Source organism: Bipolaris maydis (genome assembly GCF_028858645.1).
Source record: "Bipolaris maydis strain C4 unplaced genomic scaffold PSV08scaffold_3, whole genome shotgun sequence".
Taxonomy (NCBI): Eukaryota; Fungi; Ascomycota; class Dothideomycetes; order Pleosporales; family Pleosporaceae; genus Bipolaris; species Bipolaris maydis.
The window spans coordinates 515,620-531,407 of record NW_027093859.1 but is presented as its reverse complement, the minus strand read 5'-3'; the positions used below and the strand labels follow the sequence as shown (position 1 = coordinate 531,407).

Here is a 15,788-nt window from a genome sequence, read left to right as displayed (position 1 = left end):
AAACGGCTACGCAAGCAGCTAACGCTGTAACACCCCTCAAGTTAACAAGCGCAAAAACGCCCAGCCGGTGCTTACAAACAAAAGACACTCTTCTTTCGGCCCGACCAACTCAGGCATGACTAACTCGTTCGTGTTCTTACATATACTTTCAGACCAGTCATCTTCATAGTCCCAGTCGCCCAGAGTTCTTAATACCCATTTACTTGGCATATTTCCCCAATCTCGATACATTTTTTCCTTAGTAAGAAAGGAAGAAGAAACATCCCTCTTTTTCTTATCTATAAGAGAACCGATATACTCAAGCGGATTTGAAGAAAAAGATGGGAAGCGAAATCCCCATCCCCGCCGGCCTAATCGAAGAACCACTCGACCATGCCGTAGATATAATAGGCGAAACCTTTAAAGACGATCCCTTCCAGCGCTACGTGCTCGTTGAGGACCTAGCCAAGAGAGGCGAAACAGAACTTAGTTATGAATACAACCGGGAAATCTTCGCAGAAGTGATTCCGGGGATGGTAGCAGGTGGGGCGCGATGTATTACAGTTGCAGGGAGTGGCATCTCGAGTGTATGGTACGTAGTAAACCCTCCACATTCCCCCCCCCCCCCCCCACACACACACACACTTTCCACAACAATTCTTTTTTTCCTTTTATTCCCCTTCCAAATCACGTAAAGAAAGAAAGGGACGAATTCAACTTTAAAAAAAAATAGATTGGGATGATGGTGGGATGGAAAAAGACTAATATGTATACATGAACAGGCGTCTCGAAGCCATAACAGACGAACCCATCATCTCCCCGCACTACCCAGCCGCCGTCATCGAACTCAACCTTGTCGCGCACAGGACAAAGAAACAACATCTACCACCAAGCGCAACGCACATGCTGCACCTCTCCTTGCTGGGAAACTACCGCGAGCACCCCTCCAACGACAAGAGTCGCAATCACAAAGTTAGCGATGTGATGAGACCGGTACTCAAGATGGCAAAGGAGAAGGGCTGGCCGGTTGTGCTGGAGGCGACGTCGGAGAAGGGTAGGGATGTGTATAAACACTTTGGAATGGAGGTGTTGGCGGAGCATACGTTCGGGCAGGGTAAAGTGGGGAGCGATGGGAAGAAGAAAGAGGGCGGTGAGGGTGTCAAGATTTGGGTTATGATGGCTTGATTGACTCCAATATCCTGCTGACCAACTTTTTTCTTTGGCAGCCGTAATGTGCCAGCGCATCTTTGTGGCTTGCATTGTTATCGCAAGCATGTTTTGGGTGCTGGATGCTGTCTTCACTGCGCCTTTTTCTTGGGTGCATGGCGAAGTACCAACGTGTGAGGGGAGGAGTGGAGGGTAGAGACCAAAGATAAGACCAGGTATATAGATTCGGTTTCTTGCTTTTGGGCCAAGAGATAGATAACGGAGATGGTACACGGGACAGAGAGACGCGGCATGCAAGTTAGAGGTGTATGTACATTGTACATTGTGCGTTGCATCAAGTGTTTCTGCGCGCATATGCACGTAGGACTGCAATTGATACTCAATGTCAACCTAGGCAAATATTGGGCATGTTGCTAGTTGGAAGTTCACCCTTACCGGTAGTTGAACATTCAACTGCCTTGTTAGCCTAAGGAATAAGAGTGTCCGTTGTGGCGTTGTAATAGTTCAGTGTCCATGTCATACGACAATGACAATCCAGAACCAAGCGCATCCTTCAGCGTCAAGCGAGTCCCGCCAGCCTCAGCTGTGAGTCGATCGAAATCCATCGGCACAGTATCAAATGTGCAGTTTAAAACGCGAGCAATGCAAAGTGCCGTAACTTGCCAGTGTCTGAAATCAAATTCACACCATTCAGAGCACCCACGTGGGCGGCCTCGGCCTCGCCAGTGGAACGATGTCCGTTCCGGCTGTGTGGTGGCAGCTGCATATGCACCATGTCGTATGTAGAAATCTCCAGATCCCTGCAACGTAGTACTTGCTTGTATAGGTAGGTGAGCACGCGACCTGACAGGCCAGCGCCCGCATGCATGTCGTGCACCTACGCTTCGCAGACACGTAAAGTCGAGACAAGCAATGCCAATGTGGCTGATTGTGCAGCAGTTTGCCACACTTCGGCTATGCACACCGATCTTTTTGGGGCTTGGTTCTCAAAAGGGCCTTTTGTTTTTGTATACGAAAAGATGAGTGTAGATATCTCAGCAATGCTTGGGTGTAGCTACCATCCCCGTCTCGAAGGCGGGCGCTGTTGCGAATGGAACATGCTGCGTGGGGCCTCTGCTTAGGAATGATGAACATGGTCTAGAGCCTTTTAACTTGGTTTTTTTACTTTGCTTCAGGCAGCCAGATTCGTGTGGCTCCATGTCCGCTGTGGACTCTACCTCGACTAATAGAAAGTTACCGCGGCTCTACGGACCTACAAGCGATGAGTGGATTAGGCCCACTTCTGCTCTGGATCGAAGACCCTGCGACGGGTGGCCGGCGGCCGCACGCAATTTCGTGGGGATCGGGATAGCCGTTGACTCTGCGCGCTTGTTCTTGTTGCTTCAAAATCACGAGCATTTAGTAACCGATTTGGCCAGCAATCTGCAAGGATTGTGTCATGTGGGATCCTGTTCGCCATTAGATGAGTATCGGCAGATCTGAATTATTTGCAGCAAGCAATGTTCGAGTGGAATATTGTTTCCGCTTCCGCCCCACACAAGACAAGTGGAGATGTTCGTTATGCGCATGCGGTGTGGTCCATATTTGTTGCGAGGCAAGCTTTTTTGCTCCATCTTTCTCCAGATATGTACAATGCCCAATCAGCAATCACTAGTGACATTCCGCTGTCGAGCAAGGCCTTTCCGGATATCACGGTATATCGATGTACAGGCATGATCACAGCCCACCTTGAGATAGAGGATCGATTCGAGTTTCGATATTGGAATTGCCGTTGATGTGGTGCCCAGGTGCCGCTGACTCCGGATGCCGTATGTAGTGTACGTATTTCACATGGAAATAGAAACAGAAATAGAAATGGAAATGGAAATTGAGCGAGGTGCATCTCCGGACCAGTGTGGGCTTTTGCAGCCAATAGGAAGACCATTGCCGTTCGTGGACATGTCAAACGGCAGAGGTGGCCAGGCCGCAGCGGTGCTGGCCTGGGCTGGCTGGACGCGCACTGTGAGGATCCGCCGCGCAGATATTTTTTCCCTTTTGTTGCCGTTGGCACGTCGGGCCTGAGGTTGCAGCGGCGACGGAGGCGTGGTGTTGAGTGGGAGAGGAGATTGGTTGGCGGCTGGGCTGCCGTGGATTTTCAGCAGCGATGGATGCTTGCACGTGCATCGACTGGGATGACGAGCGAGGGCGTCGCAGGGGTGCGAATAAGTAGCGTGAACCAGCGCGCGCGGCCGATGTCATTTCCCTTCCCAGGCTTTTGACCATGGATATGCATGCGGTCACCCAGCTTCAGTCCTTACTGCTTTTCGCAAGCTCAATGCTGCCCTTCCTCTGGTTGTGTGCGCTGGGCTAATTATCCGGTCAGTATATAGTCTCAATGATTCCGGTGACATTGGCATAGGACCGATTCGAAACATTGGTAGCCGGACTGCGTCTCAGTCGTCAGCTCATTGTTATCGCTTCCCAGTTAAGCCGTTCGGTAAGCAGTCCGTACGCGGTAACCTCTCGGCCGTTCGGCGGCCCAATGCCCCAAATGCCTTGGACCTGCGACACATGAGATGGAACCATCAATGTCTCCGCCGTTGCGCTATTGGGATCCCGTTATCTAACGGCTGGCAGTTCGCACCATAGTTTGCCTCCCGCGACGCTACACCTCCGTTGTGTTAGACCCTGTCCCATTGAACGCCCTCACGACCTCCGTCCCTCCGCTACTTGTTGGAATGAAGTACGGCGATACCCTGAGGCAGAGGTCCATACCAGAATGGGGCCATTGTAAGTGCCCAACGCCACATTGCGTGACCGTCCTCAGCTAACAGTTGCGCGCCTGTAGATAACATAGACTACGACTACCTCAAAGAGCTTATCAAGCACCAGACCACGCCTGGCACGAACAAGGCCGTCTCCATACCCGGCCAGGGCGAGAGCACAGAGCGAGCCTTTGGCGACACCTTCTTCAAGGTCCTCGCGGAACAACATGATCGCATCAACCTATTCATCCGAAGCAAGAGCGGCGAGATTGAGCGGCGGCTAGAGCACATCGGCAAGACACTACAGCAACTACGCGCGAAACGTGATCCGGCAAGCGGGCGCCTACCCGCCCGTACCGTGGAGAGATATGCGAAGATCGAGGCAGATGTCCTAAGGTACGCGATAAACACACTGGCTCGCGCACGCGTATCGACGGCCACCCCGCTGACACACACAAACACAGAACCGGCGAGGAAATCAGGTCGCTATCTCGCTTCCAAGTCACCCAGCGAACTGGCTTCGTCAAGATCTTGAAGAAGTACAAGCGCTGGACCAAAGATGGAGAGCTTGCCTATGTTTTCAAGCAAGAGATCAGCAGCCGCCCAGACAGCCTTTTTCAGCTAGACCTGGGCTACCTATTGGACCAATTCATCGACGCGCTAGACACGCTCCGTTCGGCTTTCGATGTTGAGGGTACATCAGCGGCCAACGCTACCAGTGTTACTGGTCAGTCGCCGGCTGCGCGCATATCAAGAAGTCTGGAGAAAGGAGATGATGTGGACTTTGACCTAGCACTGGACACGGTGCCCTTGGGCTCTAAAGGAAGCAAAGCAACATATTGGATACACCCGGATCACATTGTTGAGGCCCAGGTGTTGCTTCTTCAGCACATGCGACTTTACATCAACAAAGCAAGGCGCAATTCATCTTCTAGACCAACACCACTTCGCCGCCACTCGTCCACGGCCAACATGGAGCCTTATGTGAACAGCGAAGATACAACTGGACTTGTTGTTCTTGATCACCCCGAGACGTTTGCCTTCAAGCAAAATGCAAGCACAATAGGCGCGGCTGAGGAGATGCAGGGGAGTATTGGAATCAAGGCAGCGGGGCAGGTACGGTGCTGTGCTTCAAGTCAAGCGGCGGTTGTTATCTGTGACGAAGGTGATGCGCAACACGCGCCACCATCCAGTGTCAAGACAGTAAAGATGGAGCGCAGATATCTGAAAAACTTCTTGGATACATCTGTGACTGATGATATTATCAAGCATTCTTGTAGCCCAAGAGAGAATGTCTTGGTTGTTCGGCAATGGCTTGCTGAACACGCATCAGCAAAGGCCATTGCTGGTGCACTCTTGAAGCGAACCCGGTTTACTGGACTTCACAACAATTCTGCGGGAGGTATTTGGGCAACTCTGGACAAGGACATCTCTTTGACAGACCAGCTGTTTGATGACCTTGGGGGCGATGACTGGACTGCAGCCGCCAAATCAGAGTCGGCCAAGCGGTTTCCTCATGCCATCTTAGAGATTCGTCGTGAGGGCAACCAGGCTACGTCTCTCATCCAGATGCTCGACCGAAGTCATTTGGTATGTCAGACTCTGATTTTTTTTTTCAATTTACCCACTAACAAATCCAGGTTGAGCGTGTCCGAGGATTCTCTTTGGAAGCACATGCTGTGTGGGCTTGCTGCAAGCCAGGCGCCATGTCTGCGCCTTTCTGGGTTTCCCTCTTGGACAAAGATATTCGCAAACTACCAGAGCCCGTTCAGCGACGGAGCCGTAAAGCCAGGGGTAGTGCCAGCGCTTCGGTATCGCAGATGTCTCCTACAGCCACATCCACATCCAACACTTCGTACGACGGCCAGTCTAGCCCGCTTGCATCACGTTACGAGGAGTCTTCTGCAACATCGATACATGAGTTTGTCGACCCACCTCCACTACAGGCATTTAGAAAGAAGAGTCGCAGGCCCTATTCTGACTATCCTCCCCCGATGATACGGGGAGAGTCTGAGGCAGAGACACAGCCACGGTACTGGAACGAATACGACCATCCGGAAGACGAAGAGGGGGGCTATTACATCTACATCGATCCCGATGCGTCTGTGAAATTTCCGGGACAAGAGTTTTTCGAGGCATGTGCGAGGAAAACAAGAAAGCTGTTTGGGATAAAAGAGGAACCTGAAGAGGCATCCCTCTCTGGCATTGAGGATTCAGATGATGACAATGATACGATTGATTCATCGCCCATTATCCATGCGGCAAATTACGGAGCAATTGAGTCGAGCAGGCAGGGCACAGAGGGAAAGGGCTATTTCAGCACTCTGTTCCGGTCGCTGCGTGACCCCCACCGCGACGCAGACATTTTCAACGAGCGGCGCGCATTACTAGGCGAGGTTGAGAGTAACCAGCACAAGGTTGAGATGACCAAACTGCGGTTCTACTCGACAGCTCTGGGGGCGGCTGTGGTGCTGGACCTCGTATTGTGTCTAATGACGGTGACGAGCCGGAGGAAGGAGCGAGGTGTTGTGGATGCTGGCGTTATGATTGGTACCATTTGTTCGCTTGTCTTGTGTGTTGTCGCTGTGATCAGCATGCAGACACGCAGGGAGCGGTTAGGATGGGTGCATCAGGGAGCGGTGCTGAGCATTGCGGGTGCGGTGGTGGCATTGGACATTGTACTTTTGCTGTGGGTAGCACGGATTTGAGAAAGGGGGCTTATCTAGTGTGGTCTGGCTGTTGTCATATTTTTTCTGTTGGGTACCGGTACGGGAGAGTGAGGAGCTTGGGTCTACTCTAGGGGAGGGCGGGGCGAGGGCGGCATGGCTGGCTGTTGGCTGATTTTGTGGGTATGTGGTCGTATGTGGAAAGGATTGGGCGCCGACAAGAAAGATCGCCGCCGAGATATTCAACATGAATCAATGCTGGCAGCACCATTCGACACACGAATCCACAGCACATGAGATCATCATGAGGCTCTGCGATCCACTGTGCTTGGCGAGTCTCCGTGGGGGTGTGCCGCTTCCGGTTGGGTTCTCCACCCAAACCGCGATTGAGGGGGAGTGTCGGAAGAGCTTCCTATTCTGTTTGCATCCGCCACTTTCATTGTCACTGAATGCCCGAGGGGCTGCACAACCACGGCCGAAACACGGCCAGTTCACGTGAATGTACATCTGTAGTATACAGATGTAGGGCAGATGCAGAAGCACAGGCAAGAGGCGGGCTGTTCTGCTGCGGCGCTTCAGCGGCAGAGAGGCTGCACGTGCAGCTCCAGCTCCAGCGTCGACTGTCCCGCCATTCCCGAGGTGGAGCGCAACCTAACGCGAACCCACGCTTTCGTCATCCCAGGCGGCGGATGCGCTTCAGACTTTTGAAGCTCCACTGTTCCTGTCTGCCACCTTTCCTCCACGACAGATCCTCCCCCGGAAAAATACCAATCCATCAACTTCATGCTCGCCATGCAATTCTAAACACTTCCTGAGGTACGTCGACAATTCGATGCCAATCTCTCCGATTCCGCTGCGCGGCCGCTAACTAGACTTTTAGATATGTGAAGGCTTGAGCCTCAGCACATCTTACTAGTATTATTTTTTTGAACACACATTTGTATAATACCCCAACAGCGCCTGGAGCGGTTACGTCTCCAGAGACACTTGGATCCATCTACACACCATCACTATGGCTGCCCGACGAGGAAGCCGTTTCATCAAGCCATTGCTCTACACAGCGGGAGCTGGAGCAGTGGGCGCGGGAGCCCTCTATGTCAGCCTCAGACCTCGTGATATCCCCGGCAGCGAAGCCGCCGCAGTCCCTCCACCCACCTACGGTGAGGGGGGCATTTTCCGCCCACCACAGTTTCCCAGTGCTAAAAGCCGCGACGAACAGATTGCACAGCTGAAGCGCAGCGCCGGTGTCGTGTCGCAGGTTGCTGAAAAGGCAAGGAGATGGATCGGTGGCAACTCAACGCCTGAGAAAGTGGAAGAGGACCCATACGACCTCCTGATTATCGGTGGTGGCGCAACAGGAGCAGGTATTGCTCTTGACGCCGTTACACGAGGCCTCAAGGTTGCGCTCGTCGAGCGCGATGACTTTAGCAGTGGTACGAGCAGTAAAAGTACCAAACTGGTACACGGCGGTGTACGATATCTTGAAAAGGCCGTTTGGAATCTCGACTACAACCAGTGAGTGCTTCAGCGATTTCTGCCTTGTTCTTTACTGACCCGACCCCAGATACTCGCTTGTTGTCGAAGCTCTCCGCGAACGTCGCTACTTCTTGGATACTGCACCCCACCTCTCACAATGGCTCCCCATCATGATTCCCATCCAGAAGTGGTGGCAAGCGCCCTACTTCTGGGCTGGCACCAAGTTCTATGATTTCCTCGCTGGATCAGAGAACATTGAGTCTTCCTACTACATGACAAAGAGCAAGGCCTTGGACGCATTCCCTATGCTGAAGAAGGAGGGCCTTATCGGAGCTCTGGTATACTACGGTAAGTTATTCAACCGCAAATTTTGAAATCCATCTCTGACCTGAGCAGATGGTGCACACAATGATTCCCGCATGAACGTCTCGCTTGCTATGACTGCAGCACTTTATGGCGCTACTGTCGTCAACCATCTTGAAGTTACTGGCCTTGAGAAAGATGCCAATGGCCGTCTGTGCGGTGCAAAGGCAAAGGATCTCATTGAGGAGAGCAACGGCAAGAAGCCTCAAGAGTTTTCTATCAAGGCTAAGGGTGTGATCAACGCTACTGGTCCTTTCACTGATTCTATCCGCAAAATGGACGATCAGGAGGTGCCAGAAATCGTTGCTCCCAGTTCTGGTGTCCACGTCATTCTCCCTGGTTACTACAGCCCCGCAAACATGGGTCTCATTGACCCCAACACTTCTGATGGCCGTGTCGTCTTCTTCCTGCCATGGCAAGGCAATACCATTGCCGGTACGACGGACACTGCTTGTGATATCAAGCAAAATCCCATTGCTGGTGAGGAAGAGATCGACTGGATTCTCAACGAGGTCAAGCGTTACCTACAGCCTGAAATCAACGTTCGCCGCGGTGACGTCCTCGCTGCTTGGTCTGGTATCCGTCCTTTGGTCCGCGACCCCAAAGCGAGCGCGACTGAAGGCCTTGTCCGCAATCACTTGGTCACCACCTCTCCCTCTGGCCTGTTGACTTGCTCTGGTGGAAAATGGACGACTTACCGCCAGATGGCCGAGGAGACCGTCGACGAGGCGATCAAAGAATTCGGCCTGGTACCAAAGCCACTGGACAATCCCACTCTTATCAGTGGAACTCAAGTTAAGGACGAGGCTCCTCTCGATGGTACCTGCCAGACCCACCGTGTCCGCCTGGTTGGTGCTCACGGTTTCTCCAAGACTCTCTTCATCAACTTGATCCAGCATTACGGCATCGAGACCGATGTAGCCAAGTACTTGTGCCAGGCCTATGGTGACCGTGCCTGGACCGTCGCATCTCTTTCAGCGCCCACTGAGCAGCGATTCCCTGTCCGTGGAATCAAGATGTCCGAGCTTTATCCCTACATTGATGGTGAGGTTCGCTACTGTGTCCGCCACGAGTACGCTCAGACTGCCACTGACGTAATTGCCCGCCGCATGCGTCTTGCCTTCTTGAACGCCCAAGCCGCTCTGGAGGCCCTTCCCAAGGTTATTGATATTATGGGCGAGGAGCTGAAGTGGGACAACAAGCGCAAGGAAGTTGAGTGGAAGAACGGTGTCACTTTCCTCGGCTCCATGGGTCTTCCCAAGAGCAAGCTTTCTCTCACCCGCAAAGAGGTCGAGAGCGGCGCCGTAGGCAAATATGCCGACGAGGAGCACCACCTATACGCACGACATGGTGAGTCTACCCCTGATGAAGAAGCTTGTGCGAACCTCTTTGCATTCGGTATCAGGCTAAACGAAATATTTGCAGATAAACCCAGCGAGCCTCTTCCGTCTGATAGCAAGTTCAAGTCTGGCGACAACCCCGTTGTCAAGCGCGAATCCCAGGTCAACAAATAAGTACCTTGGTAGCTTCGACGTATCATATCAACGAGACCTTTGATATCGCATTCCTGTATCGCTTCTTTGTTATTATCATCCTAATCGGCGTGCGCGGCGTACTTGAGTCGGCATCCGTTTTGCTGGCGCTTGATAGCATCCGTATGACTAGCTTCCTTTTTCTGTCGCGCTTTGTACATCAATCATGTAGCTAGACTAGCGCGTCGCCCGAAAGAAATGAGTAAACACTGTTTCGCTCCCGTTTTTTTTTTTGCTTTGTTGAATATCCACATATATCAGTCTCCGTTTTCTATAGACGTGTTCACCGCTAGTACTGGATGTACAGTGCTTGGAAGACTCCACATTGAGATGCAAAAGTAACCCCACCAACTAGAACTGCCTGACTCCACTTCCCGTAATCCGCAGTGACTCGCTCACATGGACTGAATGGCTGGTCAATTTTCTGGAATATCTAGCTTATTGATCATGCAGATGGAATTAGTTGGTTGGTGATTCTCATAACACCAATAGAGAAACGGGAGTTATCACCTACAACAATCAACCCTGCTCGATTATCGTGAACTATAGTTCGTGGTGTACGATTCTCACGCAAGCACGTGGCTGACATGGAGGGGTTGCTGCCCTGGTATCCTGATGGTTGTGTTGTGCTGATCTTTGCTACATTTCTGATTGCCTTCCCAAATCCCGTTTGGATTGGCATTTTTTATTTCCGTTTTGTAGCGTAGGTCTATTAAGGGGCGTAGATCCGGCTAGACTTCGGATAGTTCAGGATCGGCTCTGCCATTGAGATTCACTTGATTAGAAGGGTGTATGGCCACTATTGCTACCCAAGGCAGTTTTGTGGTGTATTAAAAACGGTCTTATGTAGCCTTGATATAGGTTGTGGGAACACCTGGTCCCTGCCACCACTACACACGACCACAACTTCATTAGAAAGTGTAGTAATTGAACAGAAATTTCGTTCTGCTCTCTTGTTAGGTAAGCCGTTCTGACTAGTTAGAACTAAATCGTCTCCTCCGTCCAACCCGGTGGCGCCCATAGCATATAGCATGGCAACTCACCCACCAAAGCAGCCCTGGTAGCTCCATCTGTCATTTGAAATCGAGTGAGAAAAAAAAGATTCCAAGGACACAAACCAGATAAGAACTTGGCCGTGGCGGCAACCACCCATCTACGATGTACATACTCCCGCTTCTCCTCTCCATCTATGTCACTTCTACTGTTGCCTTTCCTTGGATAGCGAATCAGCCTGGTGTGAACCCCAGCATCTTCAGGAACGCTCATCCGGTCGAAAAGCGCCAGGAAAACTGTCCTTTCAATCCTGATCATAAGGGCGCTGCTCCATACACAGAGCCTTACACCTACACAGGAGCAAAGAATGGCGTTCCTGGTAACCAGAGAGGTGGTATTAAAGTTCCAGCAGACGGCGATACTGCCCATGCTTACACCCCTCCTGGACCCAATGATATTCGCGGTCCATGTCCTGGTCTAAATGCGCTCGCAAACGTAAGCAACTGTTGACGTACTAGGGTTGTGAGTTCAAACCCAGACTAACATTGCTCCAGCATAACTTTATTTCTCACGATGGAATCACAAACTTCCAAGAGCTTGTCGATGCTCAGCAAAACGTCTTCAACGTTGGCTATGATCTATCCATCGTCCATACCGTGCTGGGCATGCAAGCTGGCGGCGATTTTATTACTGGACGCTTGAGTATCGCATGCGATGCTACATCGCGTACAGCCCTCTTTCCTGCTCTTGCCCGCCAGCCCGGTCTCAATGCACACAACAAGTTTGAGGCTGATTCGTCACTCACGCGTAACGACTACTTTCTTGCAGATGGCGACAATTACAGTTTTAACGGTACGCTGTTTGCACAGATGAAGAAGGTTGCCGATGAAGTCTCTGGCGGAAAGTTCGATCGCAATGCTCTTGCCAAGTACCGTAGCGACCGGTACGACGACTCTGTATCCAACGTAAGTGCTCCGTTTAACATCTCTCTGTCAAGCACACATTACTGACATGCTACAGAATCCAAACTTCCTTTTCAGTCCCTTGGCAATAATCCTCTACGGAGCCGCAGCCTTCCTTTACGAACTCTTCCCTAGCTACGGTAATAAAGGCACTCCCGATCTCGAGACAATGAAGACTTTCTTCGGTGCCGTCGAGGACCCTTCCGCGCCAGGAGGCTGGCATCATGTCCCCGAGCGTATCCCCGAAAACTGGTTTTCGCGCGTTGAGCCATACAGTGTTACTGATGCCGTGACCGAGATCCTTACCATGTATCTTCAATACCCCAAGCTGTTTGGTGGAAATGTCGGTACTGGCAATTTCAACGCCCTTAGCACGCCGTTTGATATTATTCGCGATGGAAAGCTACCGGATGAGGTGACGGTGAAGGATATGATGTGTTTGCTGTACCAATTGGCCGTTAGCCCGGTGCCTGGTATGTTCGGTGCTGTGACTGATATCACTGGTGCGTTCTTGAATTTTGCAACTTCGAAGCTGAATCCTGCGTTCAATAATACAGGATGTCCGCTTAAGGTTGGGTGAATCTGGGATGGATGTACGGAGAGCAAGATGGATGGATGGGTAATGCACGCGGTAGGCCTTAGCAGCGTGATTGGAATTGCCTATCTCGTGAGATCGCAGCCTAAAAGAATAGTGGTGTCTATTCTTGAATAAGTAATCCACGTATATTTTCTACTTGCAACGATGTACTGATGTTTTTTGCTTACACTGGAGTGATTTCCTGCTACGCCGTTTTGAAGTGAGGCGACATGGAAGGAGCCCTCCCTTGAGCTGTTCTCTTGCTTAGCCTTGGCGCCTTACTTTCCTCGTGCTCCGCCCCAATGACAACAAAACAAGTACTTATCTATCAGAAAGAGCATTCTCGAAAAATCTGCTTTTTCAATCCTCCAGCTACTGCCTACCATGGATCCGCTCTCAGTGACTGCAAGTATCCTGACCCTTATCACGGTCGCGGGATTGATTATACAGCATCTGGATCACTTGAAATCTCGTATAGATCCTCGAGCTGAACTTATTGCAATCTTGAATACTGTATGCAGTGTTCGACTCTTCAAATTAATATATCTAACGGCTTTAGTTCACTGATTTACAAACAACTCTAACTGTGGTGCGTGATGAAGATGATGCGTTGAGAAGTAGCAAGACACCGGCGGCAAGGCTGGCCTACGAGACCTTACCAGAAACAATTGGAAAACTAGAAAAGTACTTGGATCAACTGAATCAGTTTGCGCATGCAAATTTATTCAGAAATGGAAAGGGTTCATGGCGCCTTGGGCTGAATACGCGACGAAAGAATGAGCTGGCAGATATCCGAGAAAAGATTTCAGACGCGCATCGGAATTTGCAATTGGTTCTCCTTTCAGTAAACCTATAGGTTAAGTTTTACCTTGCACCTAACATTTACGAGTATGGTGAGAGCTGACGATTTTGTAGTCGCGGGAACCGGGAGTTATTGTCAAGGATCGAAGAGGTTGCAATTGTGCATAGCAAAAACCATGCTGAGACTTCCGTCTCGCTAGACCGCATTTTTGACCAACTAAAATCAGTCAGCATTCATGGAGAAAATCGATTGAAACCCTACCAATGTCCACAGGAGAATATGAGATCCATTCTAGTACAGTCAATGTACGACAACGGCAATGCACCATCGACTCAACTTCGCATAACAACTAACCTGCCTACGAAACCATGTGAATGGATTTGCAATTGCCAATGCCACGTCTAAAGCCAATATCAGACTCCAAAATGGCTTTCAGCAACTATCGGCACGATATTCTACTCTTCTACAAGCACGCCCCCGCTGGACGTTCGACCCTGCAATGTTCCATCTTGCTTGCGATCTCACCCATCATCATCTTCTAGAATAACATACTACTTCCCTACCTGGATGCTGCACACCGCCCTCGTCTTCTCCACATGGAGTAATCTCAAAGGTAAAAACTCTTCATAGGTAGTCAAAGTGCCGAGGGAGATATCTTACGATGGCCCTGTTTGGTGGCATGTTCGTCAAGGAAATATAGACACAATCAAGGTTCTTTTGAAGAATCGGATGATTTCACCGTACGACATTGATCTAAATGGATGGTATATTTTGCAAGTAAAGGGGATTGAATAGTAGTCTTTGACAATAATGAACGTCGCTCACCAATAACCAACACAGTTAGCGGGGTATCTCTGGGAACTCGAAAGCTGCTCCTTACTCACAGCCATGGGAGCAGACTGTAACTTTAAAGATAGGTCGGGAAGGTAAAGGGAGCTACCGGCCTTGGATTCGTACGATGGTTAACTAACAAAGATGCATAGATCAGCATCCGACGCAGCATGGGTTCATATCCTATTAAACCGCAACAATGATGCTGGTGTGGCTAAACTACACGACCTCATCGGCTCAGAAGATTCTTATGATCTCCATCTCAGCTCCCTCCATCAAATAACAGGCGGATTATCCACTGGGGATCTCGAATTGCAAATCGATCTCGGCCCTTTACGAATCGAGAATCGAGACTGGTTAGGCGCAACACCTCTAATGTGGGCATCTCGCCTTAGCAATTCCACTCATGCCAACATACTGCTCTTGCGCGGCGCTAAAGTCGAAGCAAGGGACTCATCAGGCCGAACTGCGCTGCACTATGCTGTTGAAGGCGGCTCGCTGGGATGCATCAAGGCGCTCTTAGAGGCTGGAGCTGACGCCCAAACTGCTGATAATGATGGAATCTTCCCCATTCACAGCGTCGTTTACTTTATCAACAACTGCGAGGTCGGGGATATCATTTCGTGTCTGTGTGCCCATGGCGCGGATCTCGAGACGCGTGACAACACAGGTTTCACGCCTTTGTATCGCGCTGTGGATTTGGGGTCACATGTAAGCGTTGAAGCGCTCATCAGATGCGGTGCCAATATGAATATTTTGGGTATCGGTAATTATCCGCCGGTAGGGCGAGCGATTATCAATGGCTTCGACAATACCGTGGAGCTCCTCTGTCAGGCGGACACAATGGTATCGTGGATCGATTGTTACGGACAAGAGATAAATGTAGTATCGGGCGCAGTACTATATGGAACGGTGAGGGTGATGGGTGTGATATCGCGGTCTGGCATTGCACCTGTGGAATACAATGCTACCCATTTACGGTACTGGTTCGATAAGCGTCAGGATAGGAATTTGGATGGGTATAGTCTAGCTCAGAAGCGAGCAGCTTTGGAGCGGCTTCTTGAGAAGGTGGTTCCACTGAATTCTGACGTAAAGGTGAGTTCGCTGGTTGATATGGAAGATGAGCGACCGGGATAAGAAGCAGGATTATGCTATGAAACTTTCTATAGCTGATTAGAGTGATTTCTTTTGCTTTTAGTAAGTGTGACTGCGTAGTATATCACCATCTCAATGAAAGTGCTATTATCATCAACACTTTCGAAAGAAATGAATCTCTACTCTTCCCTCATCTTCACTCAATTAACTCTACAACTTCAACACGTCCTTCCTTTCCCTCGCCCGACAGAACCTCTTTACAATACCCCGTACACAATCTCCATGTCCCCCCTTTTCTCTTCCCCAAGCCAACAAGTTTCAGCAACGTCACACAGCATCCACCCACCAAACATACGCGCATCCACAAACCTCCCACCTGCACTGTCCGCGCGTGCAGGAAGCAGAGTGGGGAAAAGCTCAAAAGCATGACATTTACAAGCGCCTAGAAATCAGATCGGCAAAAAAAACAAAAGGTGGCCTTTGCATGCATGTTCCTGTATGTGCGAAGCAAGAAAAAGCCCAGGACCGGATTCCAGGGCGCTGGAACCGACATAGGGTACATAGCGGGGGAGAGCGGGAGGGGGATGAGAGGTAGAGTGCT

The 15,788-nt window shown here is 50.6% G+C and overlaps 4 protein-coding genes across 4 annotated transcripts; all 4 read left to right on the top strand.

Annotated features, from left to right (window-relative positions):
• Nucleotides 1-173: 173 nt before the first annotated feature.
• Nucleotides 174-1,614, top strand: PSV08DRAFT_399562 (uncharacterized protein). The gene is made up of 2 exons (XM_066093578.1): nucleotides 174-571; nucleotides 762-1,614. Exons 1-2 carry the CDS (start codon nucleotides 321-323, stop codon nucleotides 1,162-1,164), a joined length of 654 nt encoding a protein of 217 aa, XP_065949534.1. The 5' UTR covers nucleotides 174-320; the 3' UTR covers nucleotides 1,165-1,614.
• A 2,240-nt stretch (nucleotides 1,615-3,854) lies between these two features.
• Nucleotides 3,855-9,909, top strand: PSV08DRAFT_174728 (glycerol-3-phosphate mitochondrial precursor; the record flags this gene model as incomplete). Its single annotated transcript, XM_014221295.2, has 7 exons — nucleotides 3,855-3,915; nucleotides 3,974-4,286; nucleotides 4,355-5,480; nucleotides 5,531-6,462; nucleotides 7,514-8,071; nucleotides 8,121-8,380; nucleotides 8,426-9,909. Coding segments are annotated over 7 exons (4,734 nt in total), but the record flags the coding sequence as incomplete, so codon positions are not given.
• Nucleotides 9,910-11,085: 1,176 nt separating this feature from the next.
• On the top strand, nucleotides 11,086-12,471 carry PSV08DRAFT_399559 (uncharacterized protein; the record flags this gene model as incomplete). The annotated part of the gene is made up of 3 exons (XM_014221293.2): nucleotides 11,086-11,415; nucleotides 11,475-11,885; nucleotides 11,941-12,471. 3 exons carry the CDS (start codon nucleotides 11,086-11,088, stop codon nucleotides 12,460-12,462), a joined length of 1,263 nt encoding a protein of 420 aa, XP_014076768.1. The 3' UTR covers nucleotides 12,463-12,471.
• A 1,765-nt stretch (nucleotides 12,472-14,236) lies between these two features.
• Nucleotides 14,237-15,229, top strand: PSV08DRAFT_244529 (ankyrin repeat-containing domain protein; the record flags this gene model as incomplete). Its single annotated transcript, XM_014221292.2, has 1 exon — nucleotides 14,237-15,229. The coding sequence occupies one exon, from the start codon at nucleotides 14,237-14,239 to the stop codon at nucleotides 15,227-15,229; it is 993 nt and encodes a 330-aa protein (XP_014076767.2).
• Nucleotides 15,230-15,788: the final 559 nt, after the last annotated feature.